General features: G+C 56.8%; 1 protein-coding gene across 1 annotated transcript in view; it reads left to right on the top strand.

Annotated features, from left to right (window-relative positions):
- PTPRS (protein tyrosine phosphatase receptor type S) overlaps positions 1 to 19,200 on the top strand; it is a 95,726-nt gene that overhangs the window by 57,890 nt on the left and 18,636 nt on the right. The window contains 7 exon segments of the mRNA XM_036032231.1: positions 6,735 to 7,004; positions 8,111 to 8,692; positions 9,686 to 9,819; positions 10,292 to 10,436; positions 15,254 to 15,559; positions 16,809 to 17,002; positions 17,155 to 17,181. Of these exon segments, the coding sequence (XP_035888124.1) occupies positions 6,735 to 7,004; positions 8,111 to 8,692; positions 9,686 to 9,819; positions 10,292 to 10,436; positions 15,254 to 15,559; positions 16,809 to 17,002; positions 17,155 to 17,181 (1,658 nt within the window).

The following is a 19,200-nucleotide window of genomic DNA, read 5'->3' as shown; positions in this document are numbered from 1 at the left end:
ATGCTCTAGCAGACCAGGGTTCAAATCCTGCCTCTGCTTCTCCTTGGCTGTGTGGCTTTGGGCTACTCACCATTTCCTCATATAAACAGTAAGGATCATTAATATGCCTAGCTTACCCGGTAGTTGGGAGGATTCCATCAAGCTAATTAATGCTCCTCTAGCACCCTGTGTAGGGCATGGCACCAAAAAAATTTGTTAGTGAGGTTGTGGTAGAACAGGGAAGCAAAGAGTCCAAACAAATGATCTGGACAAGTCACTTCCCTTCTCTGGGGACCTCAGTTTCCCGGTTATGTATTTTAACAGGTCCACTGTTTGAATAGTATGGCCTGTGGGAAACTTTGAAAAGGGCAGAAGCTAATTCATTTGCTCTGATCTTATTTTCACTGATGCTTTTCTGAGGCCATGCCATGGTCTCATTTTTTCCTGGCTCTAAACCCATTCCTGTGAGATCAGTGGCCTCCCTGGGGCCGAGTCTCTCATCTCACTCCCGGCCACTCCCCCAGGCAGTTCTGTGGCCACAGTATCAGAGGGGAGCAGCAAAGGCCCAGCTTGGGTGCTAGGTGACCCTTGCAGATAAGTACCAGCCTGCCAGAAGAGATGGGCCGCCTGGCATGATCTGCCCTGAAAGCTCCAAGCATTTACATTGTTGCCAGAGCAGCCAGTCCTGGGAGTTAATTGCAACGAATTTCCACCCCAAATCTGACTCTTCTTCAACTCATGATCTCCAGTTTTGCTGATCCTGGGTTGTTCAGGGGGCAGAATATTCAGATTTATCCTTCTGGTCCTGAACTTTATCTCTGATATCCAAAAGGGCAAAGTCAAAACCAAGCCCGTTTTTCACACACCTGGCGGCCACATTCCCGGAACTACCCTGGGGAAGATGATCAGATCACATGCTCCCTGGCTGTTAATGTGCTTTTTTTGTCTCTTTAAAATCATAAGCCTTTTAGATGCCAGCTAGTGGTTAAAGATGGTGTCTTTATCACTTGGTCCAGCAACATGGCGTTATTGACCCTTGATGCACAGGACCCAGTTAAACATGAGCCTCACACCCATGTTGCGGGAACGAGCAGGCAGAACTCTGAGCACACTGGAGACGTGGGGAAGAACGTCCCACCTTTACCCTGAAGCTGTCGTCAGGGATTTGGAGGAGGCCATGCAGGGCTGGGAGAGCTTGAGGCCCGGTCTCAAACGCTGAACTAGGAAACTGGGACGCGGCGCCCACCCCCGGCAGGCGGGGTAGGCGGGGTGCCCCAGTCTCCAGGCACTCTCCCTAACCCTTTTTCTGGAGCCTGTCCCCCCGGTATTCTCAGAGCAGTCCGTAGCCTGGAATCTTAGGAGACAAATCATCTTTAAAGTTAAATTTCTAGCGCTAAAGCCATGTAACTAGTGGATATGACTTCTAAGTGCTCCCCTTACCTCCTGGCCCCCCAAAACAGGAGTAGATGGAGGTCTTGAGGCCTGGAACCCCTGTCACCTCCTACATCTCCAGGAAGGCTTCCATGGGGATGTGCTGTGAGCCCCCCGGTTCCGCTCATCATCCCCAGCCGTGCCACCCTGAAGGCCCCTGAGGTGCCCCTGGGGCTAGGTGATGGCAGATCAGGACCCAGCCTTCCTCCTCCTCCCACCCTCACCCCAAGGGGGAGGGGGCTCCCGGGCGGGTGGCGGGGAGGGAGGCTCCCCGCAGGAACACTGCGCTCCAGACACCTCTCGCCTGCTGCCTGCCTCTCACTCTTGCCTTGCTGTCTCCGCTGTTTGGTGGGGGGTGAGGGGTTGTTAGATTACACCTCGTCATTTGAGAAGCCCCGAGTCTCCGGCTGTAGCAGAGCGGGCAAGGGGGGTCCACTGATTGGCAAGATGTCATCCTGTTTTCTGCTAGAACAAACTATCTTTTTTTTAAAGTGGGGAGAGAGAGGGTGATTAAATGCGTAAATAAAGCAAAATGTCCAGCTCAAAATGCCAACTTGCCAAGGCCACTGGCCTGCCTGTGGGCCAGAGGTCCAGCCAGGTCCCTCCAGGCCTTGCATGCCATTCTGATGGCGGAGGGAGCTGGTGGTGGGCGGAGGGAGGCCAGGTGGGGCGGGGGGGAGATACTGGAGGCAGGCCAGTGGCGCGGGGGGGGGGGGGGGTGCTCGCCCTCCCTGGGCTACAGGCCGGGGCTCCATGGAGGGGCTGAGAAACTGGATTCGAAATTAGGCCTCGGACCCCCTCCCTTCCCGACAGGTGTAATCTAAGCTTAACCCCGTGGAGGCTGCAGAACTCTTGGCATCCGTCCCCTGCCCTCCCCACCCGGTCCCCATTTTGGAGTCCAGAGGAGCATCCAGTAGCTTCTCTCACCCCAAAATGCCCACCAGAGCCCCACGCCCCACCCCTCAGAGCTGCGGCTTGCTGAATCATCGAGATGTCTGACACTGTCCAGTCCCCTGCCTAGTGCTTCAACCAGATCACCTCACTTTTCAGTTCCCCCTCACCCTTCCCCACCCTTCTCCCCTGAACCCCACTTTTGGTTTTTGAGTTTATGCCTCTTCCTGTTTGGGGGAGGGGTCGTCTCCCGGTTGCTTTGACGGCTTTTGAGTTGTTTTTCCATGTGAATCGGGGTTTGAAGCGACCCACCCCCATCCCAAACCCGCCACCCCCCCACCGCCCACCTTCCTGACCCCCTCACCCACGCGGGTCCCCCCGCTGGGACCCCCGGCTACTCGGTGACGAGAAGAGCTGGAAACGAGAGCCAGCCGGAGCGTGCTGAGGACCAAGGCTGGTGTGGTCCCCTTATAACCTGCCTGGACCCTCCATTCAGGTCGGTAATTGGGGGCGGGGGTCCCGTGGGGCCACGCTGTCCCATGGGCTCCGTGCCCACCTTACTTTCTAACCCGCACCTCAAACTCGCAGCCGGGGGTGGAAAGATGACGTGGGTGGGTGTCAGCACCAAACTGGGCAGAACACAGCGTCAGCCACCCGTCCTCGCCAGCTAGGAGGGCGTCTGGAAGCCTTATGAGACCCCCAAGGGGGTGCTGAGCCACCCAGTGCCCGTGGGCACCATGATGTCCAAACTCGTGGCAAACCAGCCCTCTTTCCGCAGCACAGCCCCAGAAGTGAGCCGGGTGGGTGAGAAAGCAAGTGGGCAAAGTGTCTCAGGTGCCAGCGCGCACAGCTACTGGCAGATCCACGTAGCCGATGGCTGCCGGCCATGTTGGGGATTGTAAGCACTAAAATTACTGTTGTTGATCAGTGCCCTCCCACACTTAACTGACTTGCAGTTAACAACCTTGCACAGCAAGTCTTTTCCATTTCCATGTTCAAGAAGCCTCGTCTCTCCTTCTGACGAAGGTGCCTTCCAAATTATGACACTTCCTGGGGGAGATATTTTAGGATCAGATGCGAACAGGGTCTCTTGGGCGCGACGCTGAGCCTCGCAGGGGGATAAACCGCGCTCACGTGTAATCTTGCGATTCTAAAGCCGGCTCTCCTTCCCTTTGATGTTTCAACAACCCCCTCCGTGTAAGCCTTTTCCCGGAGGCTTCTGGGCCTTTGTCGTCATGGCTGCCGGTTCGTGCTCGACTGGCGGCGACCGGGCGTTTCCCGGCCTGCAGCCTTGCGCGGAGACGGGCGCTTCTGCGCTTGTGGGTGTCCTCAGCGGGTGAGGACGCACCAGTGCGGAGCAGCCAAATGCGGAGCAGGGACACCTGCCTGTGATTCTGGCTGCTCACCGCGGGGAGAGAAGAGAGGGCTGGCGCGCCCTGCGGCCGGGGCCAGGCATGCCCTCCCGGCGGCCCCGCCACCGCTCCGAACCTCTGCTCCCTCACCTGCCAAGCTGCCATAAGAACATTTGCCCTTCAAAGCTGGGAGGGGTAAAGCCACATGGGGATTCGGTAGAAATTCTTTCATTTTTTTAAAAAATTTAATTCTAATTCTTCCCCAGACTCGCCCAAGGCAGAGGATGTAGTTGACCTTCCTTCCCAGCACCCCAGAAATCCAGAAGGAAACTTCACTAGGCCCATGCCAGGCGCTGCCCCAGGCAGCTTGATGGCCCCAGCATGTCACCAGTTGCCTCCGTTGTACAGATGAGGAAACTGAGGCTCCAGAAGGATGAGGGCGCTTCCCAAGGCCACAGGGCTCATTCAGTCCCATCGGCGCCCCCACCTCCACCCAGAGAAGCCTTCTTGGGCCTCGAGGAGTTGGCCTGTCTGTGCAGTTAGTGTTGGGCCTCTGGCTGGCCGGTCCCAAGCCACAGGCAGGGTGTCACTGGGAGGTGGCCTTAGAGGGGCTCCTGTGGGGCCGGGCTGGTTTGCCCCGAAGGCTCGTGCACCGCGAGGACGTCAGTCACCTCAGTAGCTGCCGAGGCTCTTGGGGTGCCGGGTAGGGGGTCAGACCCTGTGTTCTGCCAGGGGTGGGGGGTGCCGCCCAGGGAAGCCACAGCCCTTCTCCTTTCAGACCCCGATTTTCAGCCCCACGCCCATTCCATCTTTTTTGTTGTCGTTCCTGCTTTTGGAAAGGTTTTTTTGTTTGGTTGGTGTTTGGTTGGATTTTTCTTTTTTTCCGCTTTGTTTCTTCATTTGTTTCTCCTGGTTTTGTTTTGGACGTTGATGCCGTTTTCTGTCCTTGATTAATTAGCTCCTCACGCTCATCCCCCATCGTGTTCCGTTTCCATGACAACGCAGCGTTGGGCATCCCACTCATGTGCCTCGCTGTGGATGCCGGTGGCGGCGGCTGGCCTGGACCACGTTCACTGGCTGGCCAGACCCCATCCTCTGCCCCGACCCCCCCAACCCTGCCCTGCCGGAGAGCCGCCCCCCATCTCAGACCCCCGCCCATCACCCCACGACTGTCTGCATGGCTCCTTGCCCTCCTCCCTGCGACCCCGCCCCGCCCCTCAGGGGGCACCTTCCACTTTCTCCATCCTGTCTCCAGTGTGACTCTGGACTTTTCGTGGGGCTCCCTTTTCTGAAGGGTGCCGACTTCCTGACCCTCTTGCCCATCCCCACAGGGCTCTGCTTCCGTTCAGGGATCTGGAGAGCAGAAACCAGGGTTTCCGGCTGGGAGCCCAGGCTGCCTCCCTTTATCCTCTGTAGCACAGGCCACACCCCTACAAACATCCTCCTAGGGGTGCAACTGTACCCCCAATGCCATGTGAAAGATAGAGGCAGGGTAGAATGCCAAAAGTCACGCTGTATCCCTGGTTTGCCTTTTGAGACTCCACCGTGTCCTGTCTCCATTTGGAGACAAGACTCCTTGACCCCCCCAAAGCTGGGGACCTGCCCAGGTGACTTCCTGAAGCCCTAAGCTCTTAGCCAGGGACACGTTTTTTCCGGCCAGAAGCCTTTCCCAGGCTGTCCCACTGCGGTTAAACCTCTCTCAGTGGGACCACAGTGCCCTTTGGAAGGTCAGGTGCCCGTGAGCATCAGCCCCTTTCACCCCGAACCCAGAAACCTCCCCAACTTCCGAAAACGGAGCCCCCGAAATGGGTCCTGCTGCCTTCATGGTCTGCGAGCTGGGGACAGAAGGCTGCACCGCTTCCCTGCTAAGAAATGCACAGAACATGTCCCCGTTTGCCCAGCATTCAAGTTCATTTGCCCCATTTATTACTATTGTTATTATTATCGTTATTACTATTACTACTACTATTACTATTATTGTTGTATTCTGCCAGGGCTAGGATGTGACAATGTGGCATGTCACATTGGGTCACATCTGCTAGAGTTAATATGCAGCATTGAAGTGGGCCCCCTCCCTCCTCTTCCTCTCTCTGTCTGTCTCCCCCTCTCTCTCTCCCTGTGTTCTCTCTCTCTCTCTCGCCTCACCTACCTCTGCTCTCTGGTACCCCCATGAGTATGCACTAAGGCCCCTGAGATCCAGGCCTCTTTGATGCATTAGAGCTCTCTCTGTTCCCCTTTCTCTCTCTCTCTCTCTCTCTTTCTCCTCTCTCTCCTTTCTCTCTCTCTCTCTCCACCAGTCTCTCTTGCATGCTGTTTGTGACTCTGAGAGCTGCATTTATCAATGGAAACTTGTGAGATCCGACAGAAGCTTTTAGAAGGGTTTCTATACCCAAAAACCACAAAAATTTCATTAGAGTTTCTCATCTTTTCCTGGAGGGTCCCCGGGGAAGTGGGCGGGGTCCCTGAGTCACCAGAGGGGGCGAGGGTGGAGGGCTGAGATTCCCGCCCAGGCCCCCCTCTCCCCCCCCCACCTCCTGGTTCCAGCTTCTCCCCCTGAGCTCTGCGCTCCATTCTGTCCCTCCCAGAGCACCCCCCACACACAGCTGGGACCTTCCAAAGCTCCCCACTTGGGAGAGCGGCTGGAGGGTCTGCTCCCTGAAGCCACATCTGCCATCAAAGATGAGAAACAGCTGATAAATTTTTGTGTTCGTAACTGTGCTGTGACCAGCCCCTCTGGTCTCTGAAACCCTGTTGCTATGAAATAATGCTTCATGTCTCTGATTATATATCGATATATCTCTATTGTTTGTGAAGTACCTTCCTTTGAAGTTTTGGTTTCTTTGTGTTGGAATTTTTTTTATTTGGTTTCTTTTTTTTTTTTTTCATTTGAAATAAAAAATTTCAACTGGGGGAAGGAAACAGCCTTGTTTATATTTAAATTGTTTTCCACTTTTTCCCCTCTTCTTTTTCTTTCTTTCCGTCTTTCCTCTTTTTCTTTCTTCCTGCTTTCTTTTTTCTTCCTCTGCATTGTCTCCCCCCAACTCGCACCCCCAACCCTGTGCATCTCCCTCCCGCCCCCAGTCCGCCGAGTGGCCCCTCGATTCTCCATCTTGCCCGTGAGCCACGAGATCATGCCAGGCGGCAACGTGAACATCACCTGTGTCGCCGTGGGCTCGCCCATGCCCTACGTCAAGTGGATGCAGGGCGCCGAGGACCTGACCCCTGAAGACGACATGCCCGTGGGTCGGAATGTGCTGGAGCTCACGGATGTCAAGGACTCCGCCAACTACACATGTGTAGCCATGTCTAGCCTGGGCGTCATCGAGGCCGTGGCCCAGATCACGGTGAAATGTAAGCAGGGGGTGCGGGGGAGGCAGGGTTCCCTGAGCCCAGGTGCAGGTGCGGAAGTGCAGCGGGAAAACCTCTGAGTTTTGGCTGTGGACATTCGTAGCTTCGAAGGGGGACCATTCTGTGGATCTATATTTATTGGTTATAAATTATTCTGGGCCCTGTGGAATGAGAGATGGTCTCATGGTCTTGCTCTGTGGATCTCACAGTCCAGAGTGAGAGGCGCCTGTGTAGCCCGGGAGCTATGACACGGGCCGATTAGGGCCTGTAAGGGGCCATGCAGCCCCGGCCACATTCCCAGAGGAGAGGCCCCACCTCCCAGGAAAGTGAGTTCAGGGAAAGACTAAAAGTTGAGAGGGAATTCGAGCCGAAGAAGACAGGGCACAGTTCTGAGAAAGAATAATAGCCCGTGCCAGGACTCGGAGACATCATGGGGGCAGGCGTGGGGACTGCCGAGTTTCCCTATGTCTCAAGTTCATCATGAGATTCAGGGGGAGGTGCCCACAGATGTTTTTTCCAGCTTTAAAATGGGGTAGCAAACTGCAGCCCTCAGGCTGAATCTGGCCCTCAACTTGTTTTATAAATAAAGTTTTATTGAGACATACCCATTTGTTCAGGGCTCGTCTGTGGAAGCTTTCTGGCTACAAAGGCAGAGCTCAGTAGTCTCAACAGAGGCCTGTAAAGCTGCAAGTATTTGGTGTCTGGGTTTTTGCTGGAAAAGTGTAAGGAGCCCCACCCCAGGACTATGGAAGTGTCAGTGTCAGCTGGTTTGCTGGTCGTTTGGCTGAGGGGTTGGACTCCTGATGAACGCTTCAGCTCTCCAGGCCACCTGGTCTCTGCTGCAGCCACTCGCCTCTGCTCTGATAGGGTAGTAGCCATCAGCAATAAATAAGTAAACGCTGATGTAGTCCAGTAAAACTTGATTCACAAAAACGGTGCCAGACTTGGACCGTAGTTTGCTGACCCCTGCTGTAGGCACTGGGATGGGAGTCATTGGTCACTGCCAGGGAAATCAAGGCTCGAAGAGGGCAGTAGTATAGCTGAAAGTCACACAGCTTTCAGGGTGCCCAGGCCAACATGTGACCATGCCGGCCCCCCTCCCCCAACAGCTCTTCCCAAAGCACCCGGGACTCCCGTGGTGACAGAGAACACAGCTACGAGCATCACCATCACCTGGGACTCGGGTAACCCCGACCCCGTGTCCTACTACGTCATCGAGTACAAGTCCAAGAGCCAGGACGGGCCGTACCAGATCAAGGAGGACATCACCACGACGCGGTACAGCATCGGTGGCCTGAGCCCCAACTCGGAGTATGAGATCTGGGTGTCGGCAGTCAACTCCATCGGCCAGGGCCCCCCCAGCGAGTCCGTGGTGACCCGCACGGGCGAGCAGGCCCCCGCCAGCGCGCCGCGGAACGTGCAGGCCCGCATGCTGAGCGCCACCACCATGATCATCCAGTGGGAGGAGCCCGTGGAGCCCAACGGCCTCATCCGGGGCTACAGGATCTACTACACCATGGAGCCCGAGCACCCCGTGGGCAACTGGCAGAAGCACAACGTGGACGACAGCCTGCTGACCACCGTGGGCAGCCTGCTGGAGGACGAGACCTACACCGTGCGTGTGCTGGCCTTCACTTCCGTGGGCGACGGGCCCCTCTCAGACCCCATTCAGGTCAAGACACAGCCGGGAGGTGAGGTGCCCACAGTGGGCTTGACGATGGGGGCAGCAGGGTCCGGGGCCCCCGGCAGAGGGAGAGGCACAGGCGTGGTGACGCGCCTGCTCCCGGGTGGGCGGGCAGGCGGGCGGCTGGCTGATCCTGCCTGGAAGTCACAGCGTGGCTTATTGGTCCCGCTTTAAAACATTTCACGCTAGTGTTTCAGAGCAGGAAGTCCCAGAAAACCCAGATTTCTGGCTTCACTCAGGGACTCTGACTTGGCAAGCCCACGGGGCTGTAGCCAGGCAGGCAGACAGGTCCCCTTGGCTGTGTCTGGGTGAAGGCGTGCCACTTCCCCTCGCCGCCGCTTCCCGCTAGCCGCCCGGCCCACTGGCGTCTGGGTTGAGAGCCACTGTCGGCTGCTCCCGTTGGAGAGACTCACGCTGCCCATTTTGAAATAACAAATGGGACACGCATGACCCAGAGGCAGTGGGCTGGCCTCCGGCCACTCAGACTGGAGGACCAGGGTCGTCAGGTGGCGGGCATCTTGGTGTGTGGGGCCCCAGCCCTCTGCGGGTCTCTGGTCCTTTCCTCGTGGGTGCAGGCTTCCCGAACCTCAAATCCAGGAAGACTCAGGCAGCTCAAGGGAAGGGACAGGAGGGTTGGGACTCTGCCCCCACAGAGCGGAAGGGATGGAGATCCCCATCTCCAAACATCGTCCCCACCAGTTTTTCTGTCACTAAGTTTGGGGGGGTGGGGTGGGGGGAGGCGGCAGGGTGATTTGATAAGGGGATTTGGAAGCAGAAAGGATGGGGGACTGAGGTGGACCACTGACTCCAGGGAGTACCCCTGGAAAGCAAAGAGTAATAAGAAGAGTGGGAGAACATTCTGGAAGTGTCTGGAGACAAACAGCCTGAGCTCCATGGGGCTCTTTGTGAGGAGAATGCAGGCACCTGGCAGGTTAGGCATGCCGGGGATGGACCCCTCCCTGTCCTCTCCCCATTTCTGTTCCTCTGTCCCCCGCCCCAGTGCCTGGCCAGCCCATGAACTTCCGGGCCGAGGCCAAGTCAGAGACGAGCATTGGACTCTCATGGAGCCCCCCGAGGCAAGAGAGCATCATCATGTATGAGCTCCTGTTCCGGGAAGGCGAGCACGGCCGAGAGGTACCTGGGGGCCAGGCCGGGTGGGGGCGGCGCTGGCCAGGGCCTCCCTCGCCTGCTCTGCGGGGCTGCTGCTGCCTCGCTGGCTCCGTCCAACCCCTCTTCCCTCTTCCCTCTTCTCTCTGCCCCGTGTGTTGCTAATTTCCCACCTCTCCTTGCTGTTTCTCCATCTCTCTATGCGTCTCTGTCTCTCTCCCTCTTTCCTCTGCCCACTTTTTTCCCTCTCTCTTCTCTCCTGTGTCTCACCCTGTTCCCTTATTTATAAATTCATTGGTGCCTCTGTCTCTGTGTGTCTTTCCACTCCTTTTTCTCTTTCTGTGTCTTTTTGTGTTTCTCTCTTCCATGACCTCTCTGTTTATGCCTGTTTGCACCTCCCTGTCCGTGTGCCCGTTTCCGTCTTTATTGTCGTCTCTAAATCTCTGTCTCTCTGTGTCTCTGTGTGTGTCTCTCTCGCCGCCCCTGCCCCTGCTCGCAGGTCAGGAGGACCTTCGACCCAGCCACGACGTTCGTGGTGGATGACCTCAAGCCCAACACAGAGTACGCCTTCCGCCTGGCGGCACACTCTCCGCAAGGCCTGGGCGCCTTCACCTCGGTGGTGCGGCAGCGCACGCTGCAGTCCAGTAGGTGTCTCGCGGACCCCACCCTCATCTCTGGGGGGACCCTGGCCATCGCAGATGTTCTCTGTGTGCGTTGACCTAGGCTGAGCCTGCCATAGGGGGTGGGGGCGCCTCTGGCCCATGCCCGCCCACCAGTGCTGTCCTCGCTCTTCCCGCCAGGGCAGCAGGGCTCTGCTCTCTGTGTTCCTGGGGCTGGTTTTGCGGGCTTGCCCTTAGTTTGGGAGGAGTTGCTAACTGCACCTCTCTCTTCCTCTCCCTGGTTTGGGGCTGATTAGAAGGGTACACGAGGCTGTCGTGTCTTGCACCCCAGGGAGATAAAAGGGTGCGGACCCATCTCGGCTCCCCTGGAGGCCCTTTCCCCCCCCACCACAGGGTCCCCATGGCCAAGGGCAGGGGTGGTGGAGCCAGAGCTGACCCTGGGTTTTGGGGGTACTGTAGGGCCCAGTACAGGGCTCTCCCATTTCTAGAGTTCTGTGCTGTGCCTGCCCGGCTTCCCTGTCACAAATACGCTACCTTTTGGCCAGGACACTGCAGCTGGGAGCTGGCTCTGGGCCACCCTGTGGCCCCCGCCACCACCCTCCCTGCCTGTTCCAAGCTCTGAGAGCATGTGCAGGCCCCTCCTCCCGCTGTCGTGCTGCCTCCCTCTCTTCCCTCTGCTCTCTCCTCTCTGCTCAGCCTAGCCCGGCATGGCCTCTGGTGTGGCCTCCACTGCCGTGGTCTCCACTGCTGTGGTCTTCGTCGTTGTGGCCCTCCTCCCCTCCCACTTCTCAGTCAGTCACGCTTAGCCACCCAGGCCTTGTACTGGAAGCAGTCTCAGTGTGCAAACATTGAGCCACGCCCCCACCTCCCTGCCAGGTGTGTGCACCTGGGGGGGACCACTGGTCAGTCGAGAATGGCAGCAGCTCGGGTCAGGATGTCTGAGCTGCTGGGGTCAGGGGCCTCGGAGACACAGCACCCTGCCACCCTCAGCCCCTTCCTTCCTCCACGCTCCTCCGTGCCGAGCTGGGCGCTCTGCAGGTCACAGGTGTCTGGGCGTTCTTGTGCGTGAGGCGATCAGTGAGGGTGTCCTGTGGCTTGGGCAGCCACGTGAGAGACTGGCACAGGTGCCACCCAGGTGAGTACGCGCTGGTCTCAAGCAAGTTCACAAAGACGGCCCACCCTGCATGTCCCCCACCGGCCCCAGCAGCTCTGGGCTGCACGCACAGTCCAGAGCCCAAATTCAGCCCCCCAAGTTCTCTGCCCCACTGCCAAGAGGCCCGCCCGCCTAGACATGGGGAATCTGGAGTCACACGATGCCGCACACACCTGCCTGATCCCGTCCATTCCTGCCCCCTCCTGAGATGCCATGCAGGTTGGGCCGGATTGTGAAGGAGGCGGCCTCCAGGGTCGTCCAGAAAGTGGCTTTGGCCCAGCCATGCGAACCTCGGGGCGGCCCAGGACAGGGACCGGGCGAGAAGGGACTCTTCACTTCTCACCCTGAGATGGGTGGGGCCTGAGAAAACTGGCAGCCAAGACTCAGGGCCAGGCGTGTCTCCCCCAGGGCTGCGGGCTTCTTAGGCTGAACTCAAGGGTAGGTGGAGGCCAGACCACTCAGCCGTGGGTCTCCCCTGACACCATCCCACCTCCCTGCCTCACCGGCACCAGTCCGGAACTGCAGCCTGCCCGCACTGGGGGCCAGAGCGGGGCTGTAGGCCCGCTTGCTTCTGGAGACCCACCCAGAGCTCGGTCTGGCCTTGTAGCTCAGCGTTCGCCACTCCCTCCCTCGTAAGAAAGTCATATAAGTTAGCAGTTGAAGAGTGGAAGGTAGGTAACCAGACTGGGAGTTTCCTGGAAGGCGTCTTTCTTTTATTATGGTTTTCCTCATCATCATCACCATCACCGTTGTTTTATGTTTTATTATAGTTTGGTTTTATTTTTCCTCTCTGTCTCAGTGAATTCATTCCTTCTGGCACATTCCTTGGTTGGTTTTTTCACTCCTGCCTGATTCCCGTGGGCACTTTTGATTGGGGTGGCTGGTCAAGAAATGTGGGAGGGGGCATTCCGGTATTTCACTTCGAGTGAGGCTGCAGGGTCATTCTAGTTGAAGTGGGTCGGTGGAATAGCCTCTGGGGTCTCTTGTAGCCTGATGACTTTGGAGACAGAGGCTTCCGATCCTCTCTGGATCCCAGGGTCTGGCTCAGGGTGGGCACATAGTGAGCACTCTGCAAACACATGTGCAGAGAACAAATGGGGCTGGCACGATGGGGAGGCTTCTCGGTGCCTTGACATCCAGCAAGGCCAGTGACTTTTCTGGGCCACCCTCTAGGCGAGGCGGACTCACGTCGTGGGCGGCAGGGGGAGTGCAGTTCCAGCCATCCTCAACTGCCCAGAGCTCACAGGCAGCACAGGCTGAGGCCAGAATTCCCAGCCACACGCTGAGGCTGCCCTCGGAGAGTGGCTGAGCCCAGGTCCCTGTCCTGCCTCTTGCCACATGCCCTAGGGCTGGCAGCTTGCCATTTCCTGGCCTCAGTTTCCTCATCTATAAAAGGGGCGGTGCTATATGAAGAGCGCCCAGTAGGTACTTAATCAGTGATAACAGAAAACCTGGGCAGTTGAGTTTTTGAACTGATTCTCCACCTGTAACATGGGGCAGGGCTGGAGGAGTGATAGTTCTGGCTCCCTAGGGTGGCTGTGAATATTAAATGAGGCTTGATCAGTGGGATGCATTTTGAGCCTATAAAGTACTTGGGGTGCTGGGTGTGCAAAAGGTGCATAGAACTTGAGGTTTATTATCCCTAATGCCTTTACACAGGGCCTGGTCCATAGTGGGTGCTCAACACATGGAGAATATTTCATAAAGCCTTTAACACACAGTAGGTGCTCCAGATATGCATCTGCTGTTTTAAATCTAAACAGATGGTCACAGTGCTGAGCACATCATTGACAGTGAATCAAAGCTATTAGCAGTTTGTCACAAGGTTAACCTCATTGCGGGCACACAGTAGGTACCCAAAACACGAGGGCTACTATTATTGTTCTGCAAAGCCCTTGGTACGGTGCCTGGCATACAATAAGTGGTGCATTCTTTAAAGAACTTGTCCTGGTGCTAGACACGAAGTAGGTGTGCAGGTGGGAGCCGTTGTCAGCCTGAAAGGCCTGACACAGTGCCAGGACTCAGTTTTTGCTCAGAATATGGAGCTTATTATCTGCAAAGCCCTGGGCCCCATGTGTGCAAGTAACTGGTGCTCAATAAGAACTAGTACCATTTTTATGTAAGGCCCTTAGCATAGTGCCTGGCACACAGTAGGTGCTTAATACATGGGAACTTTTACTGGTACCCAGTAAAACCCTTAGTATAATGCCTGGCATATAGTAGGTACTTAATATATGGGGACTACTATTGTTACCCAGTAATACAGTTCTTGGCATATAGTAGATGCTTAAGAAGTGAGAACTATTCATGTTCTACAAGGCCTTTAGTACAGTGCCTAACACTGTAGGTGCTTTATATGTAGGAACTGTTACTGTTTTTCAGTTAACCCCCTAGCACAGTGCCTAGCACACAGTGCGTGCTTTTTAGAATATGGAGACTGTCACTGTTACCTGGTAAAGTCCTCGGCACAGTGCCTGGTGGCACGTGTAGGTGCTGCATAAAAGGCAACTGCTGTTTTTATCTGTAGAGGGCCATTATGGTGCCCAGCCTACAGTAGGGCATCCCCCCGGGGTCTCTTGCAGAGCAGGTGTTCAGGATATAGGTGCTTTTACTGTTAACTCAGGAAATTCTTAGGACCATGCCAAGCACACAGTAGGTACCCAGTAATGGGGCTTTTACTGCTATTCCCCAACATTCTATTCCCCTGGCACACAGTAGGCATTCAGTAAGTAAATGCATTTATTGCTGTGCTGCGAAGCTCTAGCACTATACTTAGCACACAGTGGATGCCCAATAAATGTGGCTTTTACTGCTAGCATAGTCCCTGGCACACAGTAGGTGTTCAATAAACAAATATTTTACTGTCACTCTGTAAAGCTCGGGGTGCCTAATAAATGGAGCTTTTATTGCTGTTCCTTTCGCTCACAGTAGGTGTTCAGTAAATTAGTGTATTTATGTTACCCATCCCTGGCACACAGTAGGTGCCCAGTAAATGGACTTTTTTCTGGCACAGTGCCAGGCACACAGTAGTTACCTAACAAATGGGGCTTTATTGCTTTTCCACTTTGGCATAGTGGCTGGCACATAGTAGGTGTCCAGTAAGTGGGGCTTTTATTGCTGTTCCTCTGGCAGAAGGCTCAGCACATAGTAGATGTTCGATAAGTAAGTACCTGTACTATTCTATGAAGCGCTTGGCATATAGTGGGAGTTTTAACAAATAGATGCTTTTGTTATTGTTCTGTGAAGTTCTTGGCACCATGCCTGGCACATAGTAGGTGCCTAGTAAACAGGGTTTTTATTGCTGTTCTACTTGGCATGGTGCCTGACACATAATGGGTGCCCAGTAAATGGGTCTTTTATTGCTGTTCCTCATCACAATGCCTGGCACACACCTGTGTGCCCCACAGAGGCTGTGGCTGCCCACTACCTACGACCTGCTCTGTGTCGGGTAGGTGCAGCCACGCGAGTGAGCGCAGTGTTCTTGGCCAGCCCTCCCAGCCCTGCTTCCACCCACCCATCTCACCTTCAGTTGACACCCGCTTCTTTTGGGTTCGACTTCTCTTTGCTTTGGTCCTGTTTTGTTTGTTATCATCTTCTTTTTTATTTTCTCTTTCCCATCTTTTGTTTCCCCGCCCCTCCTGCCCATCCCGCCTCCCTTCCCCACTCCCACGTTCTCCCCCCCCAATAGAACCGTCTGCCCCCCCTCAAGATGTTAAGTGTGTCAGCACACGCTCCACGGCCATTTTGGTAAGTTGGCGCCCGCCGCCGCCGGAAACGCACAACGGGGCCCTGGTGAGCTATAGCGTCCGCTACCGACCGCTGGGCTCGGAGGACCCGCAACCCAAGGAGGTGAACGGCATCCCCCCGACCACCACTCAGATCCTGCTGGAGTCACTGGACAAGTGGACGGAGTACCGCATCACGACTGTCGCTCACACAGAGGTGGGACCAGGGCCCGAGAGCTCGCCCGTGGTCATCCGCACCGACGAGGACGGTAAGCACCGCCCCGGCCCGGGGACCCCCGCAGGCCCCAGCCCATCCATCCCACCTTGGAGCCTCCTATCTGGAAAACTGGGCTGGCTGGTGGCCAAAAGGTAGAAGCCACTGTCATGAGAGGGAGACAAGAAGCAAGCTCCCTGCCCAAGAAGTCCTGGGCTCTTTGACTTGGAATTCTCTGTCCCAGACCTCTGGGCACCGTTGGCTCCCTGAGCCTTGTGCTTGGAAAGCTGAGCTGGCAGCCCTATAGTTTGGTCCAATGGCAGAAACCATGGAAGCAAAGTGTAAGAAGCAGCAAGTAGCATTTGTAAAAAAAATTGTGGTCTCTAACCCCAGATTTAGCTTTTAGATTTATCCTAGGATGAGCCAGCATTCACAGCTTCCTGGGTATAAACCATCCTGCCTAAAAGTAGGTAGACTATGGGCCGATAACAGTGAACCACCAGCTCTCTGGGAGACGGAGGTGGATCTATACCATTAGTCAGTTTCTGCGGTGTCAATATTCCTGCCGTAGCCAAGTGCATGATAGAAAGTTTTAAGATGCAAAGGGATGTGGGCACTCACCTTGGGAAAGCTGAGGGCCTGGGTCGAATTGAAGTGAGCAGCTTCCTTGATAAAACCGAGCCCCTTCGAACCTGGTTTGCTTTTTGAGCCATTGACCTGGAAGGTTCGATCGGCAGCCCCATGTTGTGTCCTGAGCATAGGGAGGAAACGAAGCAGCTCCTTGTGGGGGGCGGGCAGGTGGAGAGGCCTCTGGTCTGGGGGCCGGCCAAGAAAGACTCTGAGCAGGCCAGCTGCACTCCGGGGGCTGTAGGAGCAGGCAGCTGGCTACCCGAGTTCTGTCCCCTGCTGTGCCTGTTTCTCACCCTGTGATCACGGGCTCAGTGCCCTGGGCCTCAGCTTTCTTCTCTGTAAATGAGAAAAAGAGCCCCTGACTAGAAGGCCTGCTGTGAGGATGGTGGCAGCCTGCGGAAAGTCACGAGGCCCTGGGTGGGAGCTGTAGGCTGGGGTGCTGCGCAGTCGCCCCATCTCTGCGCGGGGCACACCCGCAGGGCCCCTCCCTGGGCGGGGGAGGCGTGGTGGAGGCACGCCCTCCTGGCTGTGGTGTGCACTTAGAGCAGGCACCCTGTTAACTAGCAGCCGCTCGGCACCCTGGCATCCGGCAGCCGCCCGGGGCAGGGCTGGACGCCCCAGTAACGGTGCCCCCCGCCCTCCCCCTCCACTCCCTGCTCCCCTCCCTTCGCCAGTGCCCAGCGCGCCTCCGCGGAAGGTAGAGGCGGAGGCGCTCAACGCCACGGCCATCCGCGTGCTGTGGCGCTCACCTGCGCCAGGCCGACAGCATGGCCAGATTCGCGGCTACCAGGTCCACTACGTGCGCATGGAGGGTGCCGAGGCCCAGGGACCGCCACGCATAAAGGACATCATGCTGGCTGATGCCCAGGTGGGCGGGGCTTCAGGGAGGGGCCTGGGTGGGCGGGGTTCCAGGTGGGCGGGGATTTGCCCCACCCTGTGTTCCTGCCCTCTTGCTGCTTCTCTCTCTGGCCACCCTGCTCATCTCCTCCTCTCTCCCCTGCCGCCTCCTCCCACACCCAGTGGGAGACGGATGACACGGCTGAATATGTAAGTAGCACCCTCCGGCCACTGGCGTGCTGTGTTCCGGCCGTGCCTTGCTGTGCTGTGACACCCCCGCCCCCATCCCTGGGTCTCCTCCCCTGGGTCCCAGGTGCACATCCCATTACCTCTTAGAGCTCGTAGTCTCAGTCTTCACATTGGGCAAATGGGCACAGCAGCCCCAGGAGGCACCTGCTGGGGACTCTAGAAGGGGTCCCTGGCCATAAGCCAGAGCCCCGGACCCAGAGGCCATCTGTGTCCTTCTCACCTGGGTGGCCCCCAGGCTCCCAGCCACACGAGCCCCTGCCTCACTGGAGGTCTTCACCGCCGTACCTGTGCTCAGGCCCTTCCTGGAATGCCTCCTCCACCCCAGCATCTCCCCATCCTACCCAGGCCAGAGCTGTGTCAGTTTCTGACCCAGCCTGACCCTTTCATCACCTGCCTCAACCCTCCCTGACCTAGGAATTCTCTCACTATCCGAAGTGTCCGCTTCCTCCTGGCCCTTGCGTAATGACAGGGGTCAGTGGGCCCGGGGTGGGAGAGGAAGCCTATGGCACCACTGTGTTCGTCCTTTCGAGCTTTCCCCTGAGGCCCTGAACCAGAGTCGCGGTTGCTCTGTGACTTTGGGCAAGTCACTGCCTCTTTGGGCTGTCTCTCTGCTTTCAATATGGAGGCCACAGGGTCTTCTGCGAGCCCCAGGTCTGATGTTAAAGTGACACTGGCCCTACCCCTCCCGTAGGGAATGTCAGCCCCTCCCAGCCGCCCAGACCCTGAGAGGGAGTAAGTGCAAGGCTCAGGGGCAGGAGACCCTCTGTTCACGCATCCCTGACCCTCCTCGTGCTCCTGACCTGGGGACACCCTTCAGCCCCGGGCATGCTGGGCCTCGTCTGTGGTGTGCATGTGTGGGAGATGGGCACGCGTGTGGCGGTGCACGTGGGGGTGTGTGGCGTTCCTTGAACCAGCAGTCATTTGCTGAGCACCTCTTATAGGTTACAGCCTGTGCAAGGGGCCGCGGAAGTGACAGTGACCAAGACAGAGCCCTGCGCCTGCCCTTCCTGGGGTCACGGCTCAGTGTGGGAGAGGGACGTTCCTGGGGGAAAGACACAGATACATGTCTAGTTACTGCTCTCGGGGAGGCAGGGTGTAGGCAGTGGTATAGACGTCAGCTTTCCAGAGGGGCAGGCGGGGGCAGCCATGGTCGGCATGCGGCCTCTGCCGGTGGTGGGGATATGCCCACCACGTCGGTCTCCAGCCGCTGGCTGTCGTGTTGCACCACAAGGTGTAAGAGACGAGCTAACCTTGATGGTTACCTTACCGTAGACAGTGGTAAACATAGTAGAATAAATGGGGGGGTTGCATATATAATATCCTTGAGTCTTTAAATTTTATTTTTATTTAATTGTAAGTTTATATAATTTACTTTTTAATAATGACTTCAATAACTGGCTCACAAAATTCCTGAGAACTTAATTGTTGGCTCTCGCAAGCTGGTATAGGAAATTCCAGCATACCAATGGGCATAGTGGAGGCAGAGGGAACAGCCTGTGCGAAGGTCCTGGGGCAGGGCCAGGCCTGGCATGTTGGAGGAACAGTGAGGAGGTCCTTGTAGCTGGAGCAGAGTGAGCGAGGGGAGAGGAGGAGGTGAGAGCAGGGAGGGGACCTGGCAGGTGTTGCAGGGCCTTGTAAACCCCGAGGAAGATTTGGGCTTTTACCCCGAGGGAGGTGGGAGCCCTGGAGGGCTGTGGGCAGAGGACCGGCATAGGCACCCTCCGGTGGCTGCTGCAAGGACCGACTCTGGGGAGGGGGGTGGGAGCCAGATTACTGGAGCAAAGGCAACTGCCCTACTGCATGCAGTCAGGCTGCGTGCGCCCGGATCAGCATGGACCTACACCTGTCGGGGTCTGTGCATGCGGTCGGGTGCACGTCTCTGCCCGGGGCCAGGCCCCACATGTTTGAGCCCAGCCCTGGAAGGAGGGTGGGTGGGGCTTGTCTCAGCTCCGGTTGCATCGCTGACCCTGCCCCTGCCTG

Source organism: Phyllostomus discolor, chromosome 8, assembly GCF_004126475.2.
Source record: "Phyllostomus discolor isolate MPI-MPIP mPhyDis1 chromosome 8, mPhyDis1.pri.v3, whole genome shotgun sequence".
Taxonomy (NCBI): domain Eukaryota; kingdom Metazoa; phylum Chordata; class Mammalia; order Chiroptera; family Phyllostomidae; genus Phyllostomus; species Phyllostomus discolor.
This window is presented reverse-complemented; position numbering and strand designations above follow the sequence as displayed.